This window comes from Solanum pennellii, chromosome 6, assembly GCF_001406875.1.
Source record: "Solanum pennellii chromosome 6, SPENNV200".
Lineage (NCBI taxonomy): Eukaryota > Viridiplantae > Streptophyta > Magnoliopsida > Solanales > Solanaceae > Solanum > Solanum pennellii.
The window spans coordinates 167,596-186,900 of NC_028642.1; the positions used below are offsets into that span (position 1 = coordinate 167,596).

The 19,305-nt window shown below is 28.9% G+C and overlaps 1 protein-coding gene across 1 annotated transcript; it reads left to right on the forward strand.

Moving 5' to 3' along the window:
* The first annotated feature begins 7,228 nt into the window (after positions 1-7,228).
* On the forward strand, positions 7,229-13,194 carry LOC107021922. Its single transcript, XM_015222637.2, has 10 exons — positions 7,229-7,330; positions 8,027-8,116; positions 8,976-9,035; positions 9,706-9,795; positions 11,038-11,142; positions 11,470-11,574; positions 12,245-12,358; positions 12,471-12,593; positions 12,676-12,820; positions 12,982-13,194. Exons 1-10 carry the CDS (start codon positions 7,229-7,231, stop codon positions 13,155-13,157), a joined length of 1,110 nt encoding a protein of 369 aa, XP_015078123.1. The 3' UTR covers positions 13,158-13,194.
* The last annotated feature ends 6,111 nt before the right edge of the window (positions 13,195-19,305 follow it).

The window sequence follows — 19,305 nt, forward strand, 5'->3', positions numbered from 1 at the left end:
CCTTAATTTTAACAAAAAACCCGTTTCCCATTTTAAACATTGTGACCCGACCCGTCTATCTTTTAAACCGTTTTAATACTACAACACTAATCTGAGTGATTCCCCATCCACAAACCAATCTCCCATAAATCAAACATTAAAACTATTAACTCCCATTTCCACAATGCAAAGTCAAGTAAACTCATTCCCTTGAATTTTCTAATAATTAGATAGACACCAAAGAAAAGCAACAATTATCATCTAAAGAACAAATTAAACTTCATTTTCTTATACTCTTGTAGCAAATCCTTCATAATCTTCAAATTCAGTACGTCTCCCTAAAATCCCAGATTTCATAGTAATCTTTGATCTTGCTCAGGTGGGTCCATTAGCTTTGATTTTGTTCTCGTAGTAGCTGCTAAAAGATGCGATTTTCTCCTAAACAAAGAGCTGATACTGAGCAAAACCTCATCGATCCGTGTAAGTATGCCTGTGGTTTTCTTTCACCCTAGATAACGCAGACGACTGTGAAAATGACGATTCCGTTACAATGTTGTTATCCCTTATACGTTTCATTGCTGCATCATTAAATAAATCGTAACTGGAATCTCTAACACGTACACTCTCATACTCAACTGGGTTTTCGAAGAAGAGAGCTCTATTTCTCTATCCATGTTGCATTACCCACGACCCAGTAATACAAAGAGCTATTTTTTTTCTTTTTGCGTTCTTGCGCATTATAGATCTTCAAAATATTCCTTTCTAATGGAACATCAAACACGTTCATAAGATTCAAAGACAATTTGATAAACTTTCCATCTCACATATTTACAACCATAAGATTAATAAAAAATTTGATACATTAAATGTATCTTTCGTCATAAAACATATAATCAGGTACAAGAATAAATCAGGAATAAGAAATCTATGAAATATATTTGCTATCTAATTACACAACAGATAGAAACATAAAAATTAATAGAAAATATATGCTAAAGGATTTGATGCTTTTGAGTAGATGAATTAATACATCATCAAGTACCAAAAACCTATGTGTAACTTTAGTGAATTGGAAATCAACATAGATATCTAGCTCAAGAACTAACCAACTCAAGTTTTGTCCTATAACTTACTTTTGCAGAATTTCAGTTTCCTTCGGAGGGACCTCTTACATCATATAATTGGTTCCATTTTTTTTCCTAAACAATCAACAAAAGAATGCTATTAAGACTTTCTGTTTATTATTTTAACAATCTTCATTAATGAGTTGTGAAGCTATGAAAAAAATCACATGTTGCGTCAATTTATCAAGGATAAATACGCAACTCTAATTTTTTCTTACGGAGAAGGGTCTTAAATGATCACCAAATATTTGAATTGGTACAAAATTACCCTCCATCCACCTATCGATCCTAAAATGCCCCTGATGTCCACCTTTCGGCTAAACAATTACCCTTGATATTAATTCTTTGAGTCATATTTTCCCTTATCTTTAATAGCTCCCTTAAATTATTAAATATTTATTTATATATTGCTTAATATGATTGGTCCAAATTAAAACTCCTCTCAAATAAATAATAAAAATGATATTTTTAAATTTTTTTTCTAAAGACCACTTATGATTCATATTTTGACCCCATACTCTTGCAAAATAATATTTAAAAATAATTAATTTCATGATATCTTCCTATTGACCTATTTTGAATCAACCCCAATTTTTTATGACGTAACCCAACTCATAAATGGGGTTTCAACTAAAATACATACTTACCTTGACTGATTGTCCATCTAACAAAATTAGTTTTTTCATCAATTTTTCTCAATTATCCAAATGTCTTGTTCATTTTCTCTTTTATTTCTTTTTGTAATCTCTTATTTCTTAATTAAAATATTTGGGACTCAAACTTGAAATGAACACACATATTTATATTCTTTTAATTAGTATTATTGTCAAGATGGGATGAGAGTAGGGATAAGAGAAATGATAGTTAAAACCAACAATTCTAATCAAGCTGAAGAAGAAGAACTGTTTAAGAGAAGAAGATATTCTGTATTGATTGAATTATCACTATACAGCTTAACTGAAAAAGATGCTTTACAATGCTTTATATAAATGTGACTAGCTATCTAACTGAATAACAAACTGTAACTAACTTTAACAGTTAATTAAATCTAATTGACAGTTAACTAACACTAATCAATAGCTAACTAACACTAATCAACAGCTGCACACTTAACCAGCTGCTCAACATCCTCCGTCAAGCTAGGTGTATGAAAAACGTTCTTCATACCTAGCTTGGTAAGTAGATAACTATAGTGCAAACATGTGAGTCCTTTAGTAAGCAGGTCTGCAGGTTGTTCTGTTGTTTTTAAGTACACTGGTTGAACTGTTCCCATTTGAACCTTCTCTCTTATGAAATGACAATCAATATCTATATGTTTAGTTCGTTTATGAAACACTCGATTGAAAGCTATTTGTATGGCTGATTTGCTGTCACTGTGTATGTGTACTGGCAACCTCACTTGAACCCCTAGTTCTTTGAAGAGACCAACCAACCAACCACACAACCTCTGCCACTGTTGAAGCTAAGCTCCTTCAAATAGTGTCTTGTTTCTTGGCCTTTCACGAAATTAATGAGTTCCCATATGTAACCATGTATCCTGTTATGGACTTCCTATTATTTGAGCTTGATGCCCAATCTTTATCACAATATGCAGTAAGATGATTGTCAGCAGTAGATGCCATAAGTATCCCTAATCATGTTGACTGTTTGACATATTCCACCACCCTTTAACACTGCATTCATGTGGGATGTCTTGGGGCTTTGCATTAATTGACTTAGTAGCTGCACTACAAATGCAATGTCTGGCGTTGTCATTGTAAAGTAATCTCTGATAAATTTCAGGCTCACCGAACAACTTTTCCTGCTCATCAGTAGGAGGGAAGTGTAAATCAAATTCTGCAGTTGTGAGCTTCTGATTCAACTCAACAGGAGAACCTACAGGCTTTGAACTAGATAACCCCATATCTGAAATCAGTTAACTAACACTAATCAATAGTTAACTAACACTAATCAACAATCATACACTTAACCAACTGCTCAACAATGATTATTTTTATTCTCTTTTTAAAATTTTGGGTACACGCAAAAGAAAATATAATATTTGTATATATTTGCTTAATTAAGTCATCTTTTATTAAACTAATTATTTCTATATGAATGCATCGTTACTTTCCTCATGTTTTCTCTCTCTTGTTTGTCATATATTAAAAAAGAATTATAATGTTGGACAAGATTCAAATGAAAAAAATACATGGAAGAGATAGGAAGTGAAGGGCAGGAGAGGAAGGAGTGTAAAGAGTAGATGTCTAACCTATTTATATTTTTAAATTTACTATGAAATTAAAATCAAATAAATCATGTGAGCGTATATGTTTAAGTATTTCAAATTATTTTCAACAGAAAGGGGCCTAAAATGCCCCTAAACTATGAGATTTGGTACAATATTACCCTCTATTAACCTAATGATTATGATCCGTTAGACATAAGGATATTTTTGAGCTGAAGGTGGACATCAGAGGTACTTTAGGACGGATAGGTGAATAAAAGGTAATTTTATACCAAATTTCATAATTTAAGGATATTTTAGTCCCTTTTTCGTTAAAATAATAATTTGAAATCAATAATAAGAAAAACAAAAAACAAAAGGAAGTAAATGAATGATGAACATAATAACATCCATTGTACTTGAATATTTTTGTACGGATATGATCGTGATTTCAATTAATCATTGTTGCAAAGAAAATAAAATATGTTTTAAAAAATATTTTAGGAAGGCCTAATTTATTGTTCTCTCTTTTATATGGGTCCTCCATCAATTAAAGGTGTTAAATTTGATTTTTTTAAGTAGGAAGCATTTTTCTCTAAATTGAATCCTACGTGATGTAATTCACAAGTTAATCGGATTTTATTATGAATATTAAACACTGAATGGAAAATTTAAAAAATATTCTCTTTTCTTTTATTTTACCAATGAGATGATTCTGGGTAAATTACATCAATCTCATAGTTTTAATATGAAATTACAATCAATTCCTAATAAGTTTCTAATTACATTAATTTCTTAAAAATTAAAAAAACTCGGATACTATAGTTGAAGCTCGGATACACTAAATACTGTCTCGAATACATTAATAAGTAGTTCGAATACATTGAAAACTAGCTTGAATACATCTCTGTAGCTCAGATTCATTAAATACTGGCTCAGATTCATTAAATACTGGCTCGGATACATTTATCTGCAACTCAAATATATCAAAGATATAAGAGATTTTAGAGATTTTTAAGAATAATAGGGAATAATGGAAATAAAGGTGTGTATTATGTAATTTGTCCAAAATTCTATAGTATCAATTAATGGTTAAAACAATCAAATCGGTGGACTTCATGTGATTAGTATGGTAATGACAAAAAATTATATTTAAAATGTAGATGCTAGGAAATTCAAAGGGAATTATAGAAAAATACACTGAATATATTTTTGTCTATCCATTTCTACATTCTAAAAACTTTTTTCAAGTATGATTTCTCATCGTATCATGAAACATGAATTATTTTTTTACATATTAATTGTAGTAATATTTTACTTTATATAAGTCTGGTCAAATGCATATTTTCTTTTTTTCTTCATCTTATTATAGTAAAGATTAAAAATAGAAAGTGTAGGCAATAAAATTCGCGTCGAGAACTTAATAATCAAGAATGAAAGAGTATAGCAATAATATATTTATTATTTCTAGTGCGAGTGTTATAATCTCTATGATTTCTCTGAATTCGCCTTTTCAAATATAAATTCAAGAGCTTAAAGCTTGATCTTGAACTTGGGATTTATCTTGATTTCTATCTTGATCTTGGACTTGATCTTGATCTCTATCTTGATTTTGATCTTAGACTTGGACTTGGACCAAGGGTTCGCTTGGGAACCAACAATTGTTCTCGAGTGCTACTTATACCCAGGGTGTAGGCTTAAGGCATGACAAAAACGTAGTTATAGGACTTAAAATGAGGGTCAAAACAATATAATGTATGCATAGGAAAAGACTCAAATACCCTTAAAAATAATAGACGAATTTCTATGGTCTATCCCGGTAAAAAATATAACCAACCTCAGAAATCCAAATATTCAATTGTTTCGATCCCACGAGAACTTTCTACAGTCCGTTGAATTTTCTACGGTCTATTGAATTTTTTACGGTCAGTATACCCCATCTGTAGAACTCAACTTTTGGTTCAAAATTTAACCAAGTCTGAAATCTTTCTACGGAACCCATCTACGGCTCATCAACCTTCTTATGGTTCGTAATTTTCATTCTTAGGTCAAACTTCAGAAGCTTGAAATTCTAAAAACTTATCTCCAAGTCTAAGACATCCTTTCTATGGCCCGTAGGTCTTTCTACGATCTCTAGGTTGGACTCGTAGAACCTGTTTCAGTGCCTAAATTTGTCTCTTTTCCTTTCAACTTTTCAACTTTTGAGGTGTCACATAAATCATATATTTAACATGATAAAACTCAATAATCTGGAATCAACGGAATCATCGAAACACAAATTCGACGTCTCTTTCACCTGAAACCTCTACAAGTCACAATAAAAGATATAACAACTAAAAATGCTAAATCAAGCCCTAGACTTCTGAAACATTAATCAAGACCTCAGTTAGACCTCAAATCATCATTCTAATCCAACGTAACTCTCGAAATTCTTATTCATGTATCTGAACCCCGAATGTTGACCAAAGTCAATTCAAAACCTAAGATTTAACAAAGTTCCAACTTAAGACCTCAAATCCTAAAAAAAAAAAACCTCTAAATTTGAATGTGACAAGACTCCTAGACCAATTTTCACATTCTAGAACTGATGAAATTGATAAAAATTCTATTTCAACACTCAAAACTCCCTAAGATGTCAAAAACTACATCTTAACAAATTTAGCCGTTTGAAATCAGAAACTTTGAAAATTCACAATTTTGTACTCAAATCTCAAAATCAATTTCAAAATCCACTTGAAAATAACTCAGGGTCAGTATAGGAATGGGTAAATGATAATTTTATAAGAAATTCCAATAATTACCTTCCTGGTTATTACAAAACATATTCGTTAGGAGATAATATTTAATTTCAAAACAATTAAGGACTTGAATTAGACGTATATGTAAAATTAAATGGTTAAATTTAATATTTATTTATTAAAATTTAACTTAGTTTTTATCGTACATTATATGTGAATAAGAAATTAATAAGACACGATTAATTAACTAAGAAACCTATTGAGAGAAATATTTTTTTCATTTTAGGATATCAAGTTATAGTTGAATTACTTTATAGGAAAAAAATTCAAAATAATTTTAGTCGAATCTTTTCAATATTTGAATGACTTACAAGGAAATTATATCAAATACACACCAAAACTATTCAAAAGAAAGATTACATGAATTTGCCTTCAATTCTACCTCCCAAAAAATATTTAAAGAACCAAAATTAATTTTCTTACAAACTCTAAAATAGACTACTATATATCTAACCAATTCCTTTTTATTTTCACTTTGTCTTCTCCGCCCGTTGAGTTCATTCTATCAGAAGAAGATTCTTAATGTAGCTCAGCTGCTTCAAAGAAGTTTGAGGTCTAGACTTATGCCTTGTTCATTTCTTTGATCTATCTATATCTTCTATTATTAAATTATTTAGGATTTTGATTTTTTTTTTCTAATATTATTATTGTTTTCTTACTATTTTGTGGATGAAATTTCTAGTACATCTATAATATTAATTTAATTTGTTACAGATCTAGAGGTTGTGGGCGCCTTTAATTTTTTTTTAACAGAGAAATTTTAAAAATTGATATTTTCCAAATTGAAAAACTATTTTAAGAAAGAATTTTTGATAAAGAATGATTATTTTTGTCATACACTCAATATATTTAGTACAACGTTTGAGATGTATGACCAGAATAATAATTGATCTTGTTACAATATCTATACATTTACGGACGAGCATCATTTACTTTGAATCTTTTTTATGTGGCTATTCTACCATTTTGGTTAAGTTCTTGAGATTTTTACTTGACACGTAAATAGAAATTACGAGCAAGCTAGCAATTTTCATCATTTTTGAAAACTTTTTCTATTACTTCACAAAATATATTTGTCTTACAAAAGATCTAACTAAGCGTTTTTTTTTTCTCACTAGAATATGGATAACCAAAGCAATATTCATCGTGATGAAGACACAATGTTAATGGATGTTCCCATATCTGATATCACACCTCAAAAATCAGAAGTTGATGATTTAGAGGTAAGCCTCAAAAAGTTCCTCTTATTATAATGTGCTTATTTTTTCCTTATAAGTCATGTAAACTATTTTTTTTATGGATACTTGAAAAACTTTTTGATGTTAATTGTGTTTACGAAAGAAAAAAATACAATTGAATTGTATCATAACAACAGTATTTAAATAGTTGTACAAATAAAAATAAATTAAACGTTTGACATCACCTAGCTACAAAATCAAGTAATGAAAAAATACCCACATGAACATTGGAATAACATTGAATTAGCGTTGAAAAATTACTACTACTCTTATTATTTTTAATAATTACAATACATTAAAAAGATAAATTAATTTGTATTACCGCTAAATCTATAGGTTTTTTTTTTTAAACAAGAATAGAAAGTAAAATTTTTTGATATTGTGAAGATGCTTGAAAACTGATGAAGAAATTTGAACTTCTCAAGGAAATCATTGTTTCTATTATTGAAAACCTAAGACCAATGGAAAAATCACATTTTTATTTATTATTTTGGGGCTATGCTGGAAATTTTATTAAGATTTTATAATGTTATAACACGCATAGAAATTACAATCAAGTAAGCGAATTCATCTTTATTTTATTTAAAGGAAAACTTTTTAATAGTCTCGTCCAATATAATTAGTTCACATAATTTTTGGTTTTAAAAAGTAAACAACTAATTATTTTATATTTTCTACTAGGACATGAGTACACACTTGGAAGTAGATGTGGAGGAAGCAATAGCAGCAATTCCCATATCATCTGTCCCACCTCAATATGATATTGTAGAGGTAAGATTTTGAAAAGTTTATTTTATTGTTTAGCATACATATTTTAAGGTGCTTAGTTCTGTTCCTTTTAAGACATGTAAAAATAATATTTTGATCCATCTATAATGTTCTCACTACAATAAAACCCTAACAACTAAACCTTAACAACTAGCATCAAGAATACTCGTTTCATACTCTTTAATCACTCTCTTCTAGAGGTCTATATGACTAGGTCACCTCCTATCTCAAATGATTTTTTCATATTTTAACATTTCTAAAACAATGTGTACAAGTTTTTGAAATTTGAAATTTTATCATAACCACTAGTCTGATGGATCTAAGCTTTTCATGTTTCCTCTTTATCTAGCCATTTCTTTTTATTTTTTCATTTTAAGGATTCAAGTTCTAGTAAATCTAGGTTAGAATAGAGGAGACCATTCCTCTTAGATTTGACAAAATTAAGAGAGAAATAATTGCTACTGTAGTGATCATGATTACTTTAGTATGTGATAGATTTTAACGTTCATTATTAAACGAAGCTTTTAAAATTGATTTTACCCAAAAAAATATAACTTTCTTAGAAAAAGATTTGAATTTAAATGATTTTTTTTTTGGTAACATATTCAATGAATTTAGTGAAATTTAAAAGATGCAAGACCACAAAAATCATTGATCTTATTGATAGACAAATATTTTTTCTTTAAGTTTTTATATGGGTATTGTAACACTTTGATTAAGTTCTTTAAATATAACTTTGAAATATAGTAGGTGAGCAATTCATATCTTTTTTGAAAATCTTCTCCATCACTCCATACAAGTTTCATTTTACAAAAGATCTAACTAATTTTTTCATATTTTTTACTTGGATATGAATAAGCAGTACAAAGTTGGAGATGAAGATGCAACACTATGGGAAGAATCAAAAAATGATGCTATTGAGGTAAGTTTTTTAAAATTTCCTCCAATTCTAAGGTGTTAGTTTGTTTCCTTTTGAGATGTGTACAAAAATCTTTTGATGGATTCTTGAACAACTTGTTAATGTTAATTGTGTTATGAAACAAAGAAAAATATTCTTCTCTAGAGCTAACACGTAAGGATTGTATCACAAACAATATTTGAATATTTCATATCGATAAATATAAGTCTAAATTTTATTTTACAATTTTGCCATTTTTTAGTTACGTCCTATGTTCATGCTAAAAAATGATAGATTTTTCATGACAACTTTCGTCCATACGATATTATTCACTATTATAAAGTTTACGTAACCATTCAAACTATAATTTCTTTTAACAAGAACAGAAAGTAACCCTTTTTAGGTTAAGATGCTAGAAGAGTTAACAAAGAAACTTGAGTTTTTCAAGAAAATCACTGCACTTTTTATTGAAAGCATAAGATTTATGAAAAAAACATCTATTTCTTTATATTTCGTGATATTCTAGAACTTTATTAAGTATTAAAATATTAATTAATATACATTAATTACTCGCAAACTAGCAGTTTCATCATTGTTTCTTTAATTGATATTTTTTTTATTATGTTCTCCAACATTACTTCACAGAATTTTTAATTTTACATAATATATAGCTAAGTGTTCACTTTTTTATTAGATAATGGATAAACACTACAAAGTTGATCGTAGAGATGCTATAATGGCAATTCCTATATCTTCTATTGCACCACAAGCTGGCGTTTTTCTGGTAAGCTTTGAATTTTTTTTAATTATTTAACATACTTATTATAAGGTATTTAGTTCTTTTTCTATTAATACAAATACCTAAATCTTTTATTCTATTCGGTACAAACTTTTCTAGTATTAGTAATCTTATGGTATAAAGATAATTTTTTTTAGAGCCAAAACATCTAAATCACATAACAATAACATTTAACTGTATCTCAATTCAAAAGAAAATTGAATTTAGCAATATAAATCCTCATTTCTCTATATAAACTAAACTAATCATGCTATAGTGACCAAAAAAAAAAAGTAAAACAATAATTTGAATACATATATATATATATATAGATAATAGTAATAATAGTAGTGTATTAGAAGTTTTCTAGCAAGCTTAAAGCCTCATTTTTTATGATTATACATAAGACGTCAAAATCTGAAAGCATATCTGAATAATAAAAATGCATGAATCTTTTAATAGACATCTCAATATTGAGAGAGTGTATTCTGAATACTAAAACATATATTTGCTTATTATTGTACATCTTTTAGTTTAAGAATTTCCTCCAAAAAGAAGCTTTTTGGGCATTCTATCACTTTGATATATATATATATATATAATTCAAATAAAATCAATCTTTCTGCTAGGATAATCCTAATTGGAAAGTCTTCCTTTCCAACCGGGACTGATAATCCCAGATGATGCAAAAAAAAATGACTTCACTTTTTAATAAATAGTACGAGTTGTAAAAGCGTAAAAGTTATATATAACTATTTTTGGCCGGTCTCACATCTACCCATCCTCTACTTAGTTATCTCAATCACATAGATCTCGAACTACGTCCAGCCAAGTATTTTTGCCCTTACCCTTTCGGTCGAGCAACACCTCCCGAGCGCTAGGTTTAAGAAACTTCATACCACTTCTTTCTTTTCACTCTTCAACCTGATCTCTACATTCATAACTTGAAAAAGCGAAGGAGGGTCACCTCTCTTAATGACAATTCTTAAACTTCCTTTCTTTAGAAGTAGAAATCTCTTTCCTAAGAACTCATAGAACGATAGCGAAGTTAGATAGTTCATTCTTGCTTTCCTTCTATCTTTCTTTCTATTATATTCAAAGTGATTCAGATCACTGCCTACTTGATTGACTTACTATATATATATATATATATCAAACAAATGATTTTGTGGTGATTTTGAGAACCTTTTCAATTACTTCGCATAATTTTTCATTTTATAAAATGTCTAATTATTTTTTTCATACTAGAATATGGATAAGCATGACCAAATGGATGGTGATGAGAATGAAACATCAACAGAAGTTCCTATATCTTTTATCTCACTGAAAAAAGCGAAGGTTGATGATTTGCAGGTACACTTTTGAAAAGTTCTTTTTTTTTGTTTTGTTTTGAAAGGTTCTTCCTATTATAAGTTGTATTTTTTTTCCTTTTAAGACACACAGAAAAATATTTTGAATTCTTGAACAAACTTTTTAATGTTAAGGGTTTTATGAAAACAGTAGACATGTCTTTTCTAAAGCTAAAAGATATGAATTGTATTACAATAACAACATTTAAATATGCCATATCGATAATAATAAAAAACAACAACAAACCTGTGTAATATCATGAAATGGGATTCTCAATTACTTCACATAATTTTCCAGTTTATAAAATATCTAATTATATTTTCATACTAGGATATGGATAAGCAGGACCAAATTGATGCTGATGAGGATGCAACATTAACAAAAGTTCCTATATCTTTTATCACACTGGAAAAAGCAAAGGTTGATGTTTTGCAGGTACACTTTTGAAAAGTTCTTCTTCTTTGTTTGTTTTGAAAGGTTCTTCCAATTATAAGTTTGTTTTTCCTTTTAAGACATGTACAAAAATCTTTTGATGAATTCTTGAACAACAATTTAATATTAATGGTTTTACAAAACAATGGAAATATTCTTCTCTAAAGCTAAAAGATATCAGTTGTATTACTACAACAACATCTAAATATGCCATATAGATAACAATAATAAAAAAATAACAATTAACACAATGTAATTCCAGGAAATGGGGTTTGCGAAGAATAGAGTGTGCACATATACCTTATTATTATCTTAGAGGTAGATTAATTGTTTTATATATACATATATATATATATAATAGTAACACTAATTATACTTTTAAAGGTTATCTAACAAGCTAAGTCTAGAGTTTCATTCAAAATTAATCGTACAAATACGTTAGAAACAGTAATAGGCTTGACCTAATCTTCTAAAAAAAAATTAGAAGAAACATACTTCATTGTGTTGTGTTGTCCAGACCATGATCCTTTAGAATATAAAATGTTGATGATTGAATGTTTTGTGTATTACTTGATGACAAAATGTTGATTATCTCCACTCTTTGTCCAGATAATTACCTTTTGAGAATGGATATTTGATAAATTTGAATTCCCTAAATACTGTTTGATTGCAGAATGAAATGATACCAAAAAATATGCATTACATGCATACACATACATTTGAACAGAGAAGGCAAAACTGGATCATCAAGAATATTTCTCGTCCAAGTGGTTTAATAATTGATTATGTAAGTTTTCTTTTCATTAATATACATGTTTTCCTGCCAATAAAATAGATATTGTAAGTTTTATTTGATGAAATTATGAAAAAATAAATATTATATAATTGTCGGCAAATAGGTCTACCATCATTTGGATACAAACAAAAAGTTTCGATCTTTGATCGAGGTTTACAAATTTCTTGTATATGGAGAAGTCCCTGAAATAACGAAGAAATTAAGAGAAAATGAAGAACCATCACAGGTTAGCTCAGAAAAAAACTATATTAGAATAAATTATGAGATCAACTATTTATGCATGATCATTAAAATGATTTAATTTGCAGGTGACAACGAGACGTAAACCACACGGTAAAAAATTGGTAAACAAATATGTAGCGGGAACATGTACCGAACCTTGCAGCGGAATTTACATTAAAAATCGGGGAGAAGCTAAGTACTTATCCGAACGTGACATCCCTTCCAACATTGGTAAGCAAGTTAAGATAGTCACAATAAAACATATATTGTTCCTCTATATATTATTATTGTTATTATGATTATGATTATTATTATTATTATTATTTGTATTTTCACGTCTATTGTTCTTGCTCTAGTTAATTTTATTATTTTTTTTATTTTTTTATGGCCAGAAAAAAAGAGAAAAAGAGGAAATGAAGATTTATATGGGCATCAACAGGTGAACTTGGGAGATAATGCAACACATGTCAACTCAGGAGATGTTGCATTAAGTACTCCCGTACACTCTTTTCTTTACCTTTGGGATTTTGAGCTCACTCCCGAGGCACGCAATGAAAATCTTTCCTAGAAAATTTATAATTGTATTAGTTTTTCAACTAATATTGAAGAAAGTTATTTGTTTTAGGTTATTTATGAAAAATATTGAATTATGACTTTGTATCGTAATGTGGATTATGCTTAAATTTTTCATTTTCTCATTTTTAAGACTAACAATTTTGTTTAAAAAAATTTCTACTACTCTTTTTTGTGTCAATATTTATGTTTATATTAATAATCATAAATATAATAAAATTGGTTTACATGCTGATTGGACTGCTACAACACATTACATTCAGAAGCGAAAAGTATTTTTCCTATTTAAGTATGGAAAAAATAAATGTTACCATAATTTTTTATAATACTAATTCAATAAAGAGCTTCAGAAGAGTCATTATAATTTTTCCTAATAGAGACAAACTCATCATAAATAATGCTATATTTTCTCCTACGTTTCGGAGAAACTTGTTGACTTAAAGATATTTATGAAAATTATTATTGTATCAAGAGAATGGATGAAATTAATCATGAATATCTTGGCATCACCAAGAATATCTCTAGACAAGCATGTGTTATATCTAAGTTTTCCGCTTAAACTTCTAGCTTGTATTGTACAAAGAGTGCAATTGAGATACATCTTATAGTAAATCAAAAGTTTACTAATCTCAATACTTCATGTTGTGAAAATTCAAAATTTTGTACTCAAAGCTCAAAATCAATTTCAAAATCCATTCAAAAATAAGTCAGGGTCACTATATAAAAGGTTAAATGGTAATTTTGTAAAAAATTTCAAAAATTACCTTCCTGGTTAATACAAAACATATTAGATAGTAACTACACCATATATCATCCTCGTTAGGAGATAATATTTAATTTCAAAACATTTAAGGACTTATATTTATTTATATGTAAATTAAATGGTTAAATTTAATATTTTGTATTAAAAATTAACTTAGGTTATATCATACAACAAATTAATAAGGCACATTATACCAACTAAGAAACATATCGAGATAAATATTTTTTTTCATTTTAGGATATAAAATTACAGTTGAATTACATTATAGGAAAAAAATTCAAAATTATTTTAGTGAAATATTTTCAATATTTGAATGACTTTTAAGGAACTTATATCAAACACACACCAAAACTATTCAAAAGAAAAATTACACGAATTTGCCTTCAATTCTACCTTCCAAAAAATATTTAGAAGAACCAAACATAATTTTCTTATAAACTCTAAAATAGACTAGTATAAGTCTAAACAATTCCTTTCTACTCTCACTTTGTCTTCTCTGCCTGTTGAGTTCATTCTATTAGAGGGAGATTCTTAATCCAACTCAGTTGCTTCAAAGAAGTTTGAGGTTTAATTTAGACTTATGCCTTGTTCATTTCATTGATCTATCTATATATTTTCTAATATTATTATTTATTTGTTCGAAGAGTGTAACTAAGTGATAAATATAGAACAATCTTTTTTGCCTTTTAACTAGTTAAAATGTACATATAATAAAAAAGCTTTAATTTGTTATATAACTCACCTCATAAATATCAAAGAAACGCTTTAAACAACTATTACAAGTGTATTACTTCAAATTCGTCCATAGTATGTGTAGTTTTAGCATTTCCCCCTAATATTTAATAAAAGAAGAGAATATTCTAATACTTTATATATCAACATATTATAAAACATTCTATGACAATTTATGGTTGTGATGACTAGCGGTGGTAATAGTGAATGTCAGTTGAGAATGGTGTGTTAACTTATATTGGCATAGTGGATAGAACTTATTGGTAATGATGGTTGTAGAAGTTCACGGCAGTAGTACCGGGGTGGTTCATAGTTAATGATAGTGATAGATAATGTAGTGATGAAGGATAACGATGGTTGAAAATATATATAGTGGTGAGTGGTTACTTATGATGGCGATTGTCGATAATGCACGATGATTTTATTGTAATGATGATTGATCAAAAATAATAATTGCAAATGGTAGCTAGTGTTGTTGTTAATTGTAGGGATGGTAGTGGTGATTGTTGATAATGGAAGTTGTGAGAGGTCAGTGGTAGTAGTTGATAATGATGGAGTATGGAGCCAGCAGTTAATGGATGGAATTAGTGAACTCTAATATTTTTAGAAACCTTTGAATAGACATATCAATGATATTAGACATTGTTATATATCTAATTATTTATACCTATTAAAACCCAACAAATGGACGCATCACGAAATGTACTTAATGATTGAGATTCAGACCTAAAAATATACATATTTAATGGATGAGATTTGAATGATTAAAATTAAATCTTAATTAATACAACAAATGACCTAAATTCTAATACTTACTAGTAGATATCACCCATACACATCTTTTTCTCTGATGCTCGATATTCTTAATTAAGTATGCATTATAGCAAAAATTGATAAGACTTCACGGAAAACCTTCTTCCATATGATATTTAATACTTCTACTTACCATATTTGCACACGAATAGACCGATTCATCTATAGAACAATCTATGATATGACCAAACTATCGCAAATGATTTTTTCATAATTTAACATTTCTGAAAAATTTCTATACAAGTTTTTGAATAGGGGGAATAATTATACCAATAGTAACTAGGTAGAGTCATTTCACATATCATTAGAATGCATAATATAGTAGTTTTTCAATTATGAAATTATCATAACCACTAGTAAGGATCGAAGGTTTTCATGATTTTTCCTCATTATCTAGCCATTTCTTTTCATTTTTTCCAATTTAAGGATTCAAGATTCAGTAGATCTAGGTCAGAATAGAGGAGATCGATCCTCTTAGATTTGACCAAATTAAAAGAGAAATAATTGTTACTATGGTGATGATTAATTTAGTATGTGATAGATGTTGTGATAGCTTTTAATAATTTCATTGTAAAATGAAGCTTTTATAATTGATTTTACCCAAAAATATAACTTTCTTAGGAAAAGATTTGAATTTAGGATGGATATATTTTGTAACACATTCAATGAATTTAGTGAAATTAAAAAGATGCAAGACCATAAACATCATTGATCTTGTTCCTGAATGTATAATATTGATAGACAAATATTTTTTCTTTAAGTTTTTTTTTTTTTGGGTATCGTAACACTTTGATTAAGTTCTTAAAATATTACTTGAAATATAATAAGTGAGCAATCTACATCCTTTTTGAAAATCTTCTCCATCACTCTATAAGTTTCATTTTACAAATGATCTAACTAAGTTTTTTTCATATTTTTTACTTGGATATGAATAAGCAGTAAAAAGTTGGTGATGAAGATGCAACATTAAGGGAAGTTCACATATCCTTTTTCGCACCTCAAGAATAAAAAAATGATGTTGTTGAGGTAAGATTTTTAAAAGTTCCTCCAATTATAAGGTGTTAGTTTGTTTTCTTTTGAGATGTGTACAAAAATCTTTTGATGGATTCTTGAACAACTTGTTAATGTTAATTGTCTTATGAAAGAAAGAAAAATATTCTTCATTATAGCTAAGACATAAGGATTGTATCACAAAATCAATATTTGAATATTTCATATAGATTAATATAAGTCTAAATTCTATTTTACAAATTTGCTATTTTTTAGTTACATCTTACATTCATGCAAAAAAATGATAGGTCTTTTTAAGAAAACTTTCATCCATACAATATAATTAACTATTATAAAATTAATGGCTATAATGTATGAAGAGAGTTTTATTTTTAGAGAGAATTTTTTAAGCATTAATATATGTAAATATTTTTTATTCTTTTGGAAACAACTTTCTTAATGTTAGTCGTCTAATGGAAGAAATAGAAGGGTTTTCTTTCTAAAGCTAAAACATCTAAATTGCATAACAATAACAACATTTAACTATTTATCAATCCTAAACAAGTTAAAATTAATTATATGAATTCGCATTTCTCCCATTAAGCTAAACTAATCACGTCATAGCTATACAAATAAAAGTAGAAGTAAAAATATGTTGAATGCATGTAAGTAATAGTAATAATGATTATAATAGTAGTTTGAGAATATCTCTAACAAGTCTAAGGCCTCATATTTTGTTTAAAGAGTATATGAAAGATGTCTAAATCTGAATGTAATATTATAAGATGTGCATTAAACTACGAAAAGTAAAAAAAAACACCAATTTTTTGACGCGTTCGGGGGGCGCCACGCCAGATCAGTTGGTCTGAGGCACCTTTCTAGTGCACCGCAGGCACACCGCCCCATGCCTCCAGGCGCAGATGGGGTGTGTCGCGCCTGGTGTTGCCCAGGTGTGGCTGACGAACTTCTTTCTTTGTTTTTCAACGCTAAATTCCCTTAACCTCCATAGTTCTTTGCCCAAACCCTTAGGATCATCTATACCTTCAATACCCACTATATCTAACTCGAAAAAACAACTTGGAAATTGTGAATCAACATCAATGGATATTCAAACAACTCAACCAATAGGGATTCGACAAGATTCATCAAGAACTCACTTCTAATAATGTAAACATTTCTAAAATCACTGAATTGAAACAAGTTTTTGTGTGTGGATGAATTAACCCAACACAAAAGATCTCACATACCTCGATAGGGATCACCCCAGATGAATTCCACTCGCAAATCCTTGGCGTTCTTGGCGAATTCTTGACTTTTCTCTCTTTCCTTCTTCTCGTCTCTCTTTCCAAGCCCTAAGCGTAAAGTTAAATTTTCTAATCTGACTGAAATTGGTTTTTACCCCAAACAAATTCCTAAAACGAAATAGGAAATTAATTGGTGAAAAGAGTAGTTTGTCCTTTTTTAAATCCAGATTGGAACCTTCCTCAATCCAACAACCCAACTTCCGATCGGCATATCTCCCTCAAACTTGACGACGTTGGAAAGATCGCTCCAAGGGCTTTCCAACCATATCAAGAACTACCTCTAACTCATCCTGAGCTAGGAGTTATGGTCGTTAGAAAATGACCAAAACTCACTTCTTTAACTTAGAAAATTTTCCAGATTTTTCCATTTCTTTCCACAAGTGATTATTTTTAGTTTCTTCGCTTATTCTTAGTCATTTTTAGTTACGAGATGTTACACTATTACGGATGAATCTACTCAAAACAACCTTAAAATTCATACGATTATCTCAAGAACTCATTAAAACTTCAAAATCAATATTATGAAAGAAACTTCAATAAAACTCACCATGAACTCAAATCCATTGCTTTCAAGAACGAAATTACGTTGAATACAACATGATTGGCGCACTGGTGAATGAACCCAACACTATGTGAACTCACATACCTCTTAGGTATCAAACGCTTGGCGAAACCTCAAGAACTTGACGAAACCATGACCTTTTTCCTCTTGAACTCTTTTCTAAAACCCTAGCATGAATTATAATTGTGTAAACTGAACCAATCAATTTAGAACTCTAATTATTTAGTAAAAATAAATTAAATCTGATAGGATATGAAAAAGATCAAAATACCCCAAATATTTTTGGGTAACTTTCCTTAACTAGACAGCCCAACTGCAAACGGGCTTATCTCCCTCACACGAACTCAAAATTAGCAAACTTTGTGGCATTGGAAAGGGGCTTTCAAGAACTTTCATTTGATATATCTTGTGGGCCACCTAACCCATCATGTACTGAAAATTATAATCATTTGAAGCTAACCCAAAACTCATAACTCATGCATAATTTGCAAATTTTCAAATTTGATATTTCCAATTTATTTTTTTCTAATTCTAGTTTTTTCTAAGGCGAGATGTTACACTCTTATCAGAGTAGGAGACTAATTGATGTGTCTCGACAATTAGCAAGGACTTCTACCATAGTAAAAATTCTACTTTAATGACTCGAATTGAACTCCTAGAATCTACGGATTAAGTTGAGGATTAGTAAAATGTACATAATCTTTTTTGTACATAGTTCGAACTGACTAATAGTTTGAAGTGTTGGAATTTAGACAAAAAATACCTTCAAGTAGGACATGCAGTTTAAATTTATGTATACTTTAAATCAAATCAAATTAGATATTTTAATTTTTTAAAATAATTTAGTATCAAATAAATCCAAGGAAGTTGATTTGATACAATTTCTTTTGGTTTTCTTAAACAGGCCTGGCCTAGGTTATTTGGGCAAATATAGACATTTATATATAGTATGTAGGAATTTTTATAATTAACCAAAGTA

Bases quoted from the DNA above. Each gene is read 5' to 3' on its own strand.
- LOC107021922 (XM_015222637.2), top strand. From the start codon at position 7,229: ATGGATAACCAAAGCAATATTCATCGTGATGAAGACACAATGTTAATG. The intron at 9,036-9,705 runs GTAAGTTTTTTA...CTTTTTTATTAG, and splicing joins CAAAAAATGATGCTATTGAG to ATAATGGATAAACACTACAA. The intron at 12,359-12,470 runs GTAAGTTTTCTT...GTCGGCAAATAG, and splicing joins GTGGTTTAATAATTGATTAT to GTCTACCATCATTTGGATAC.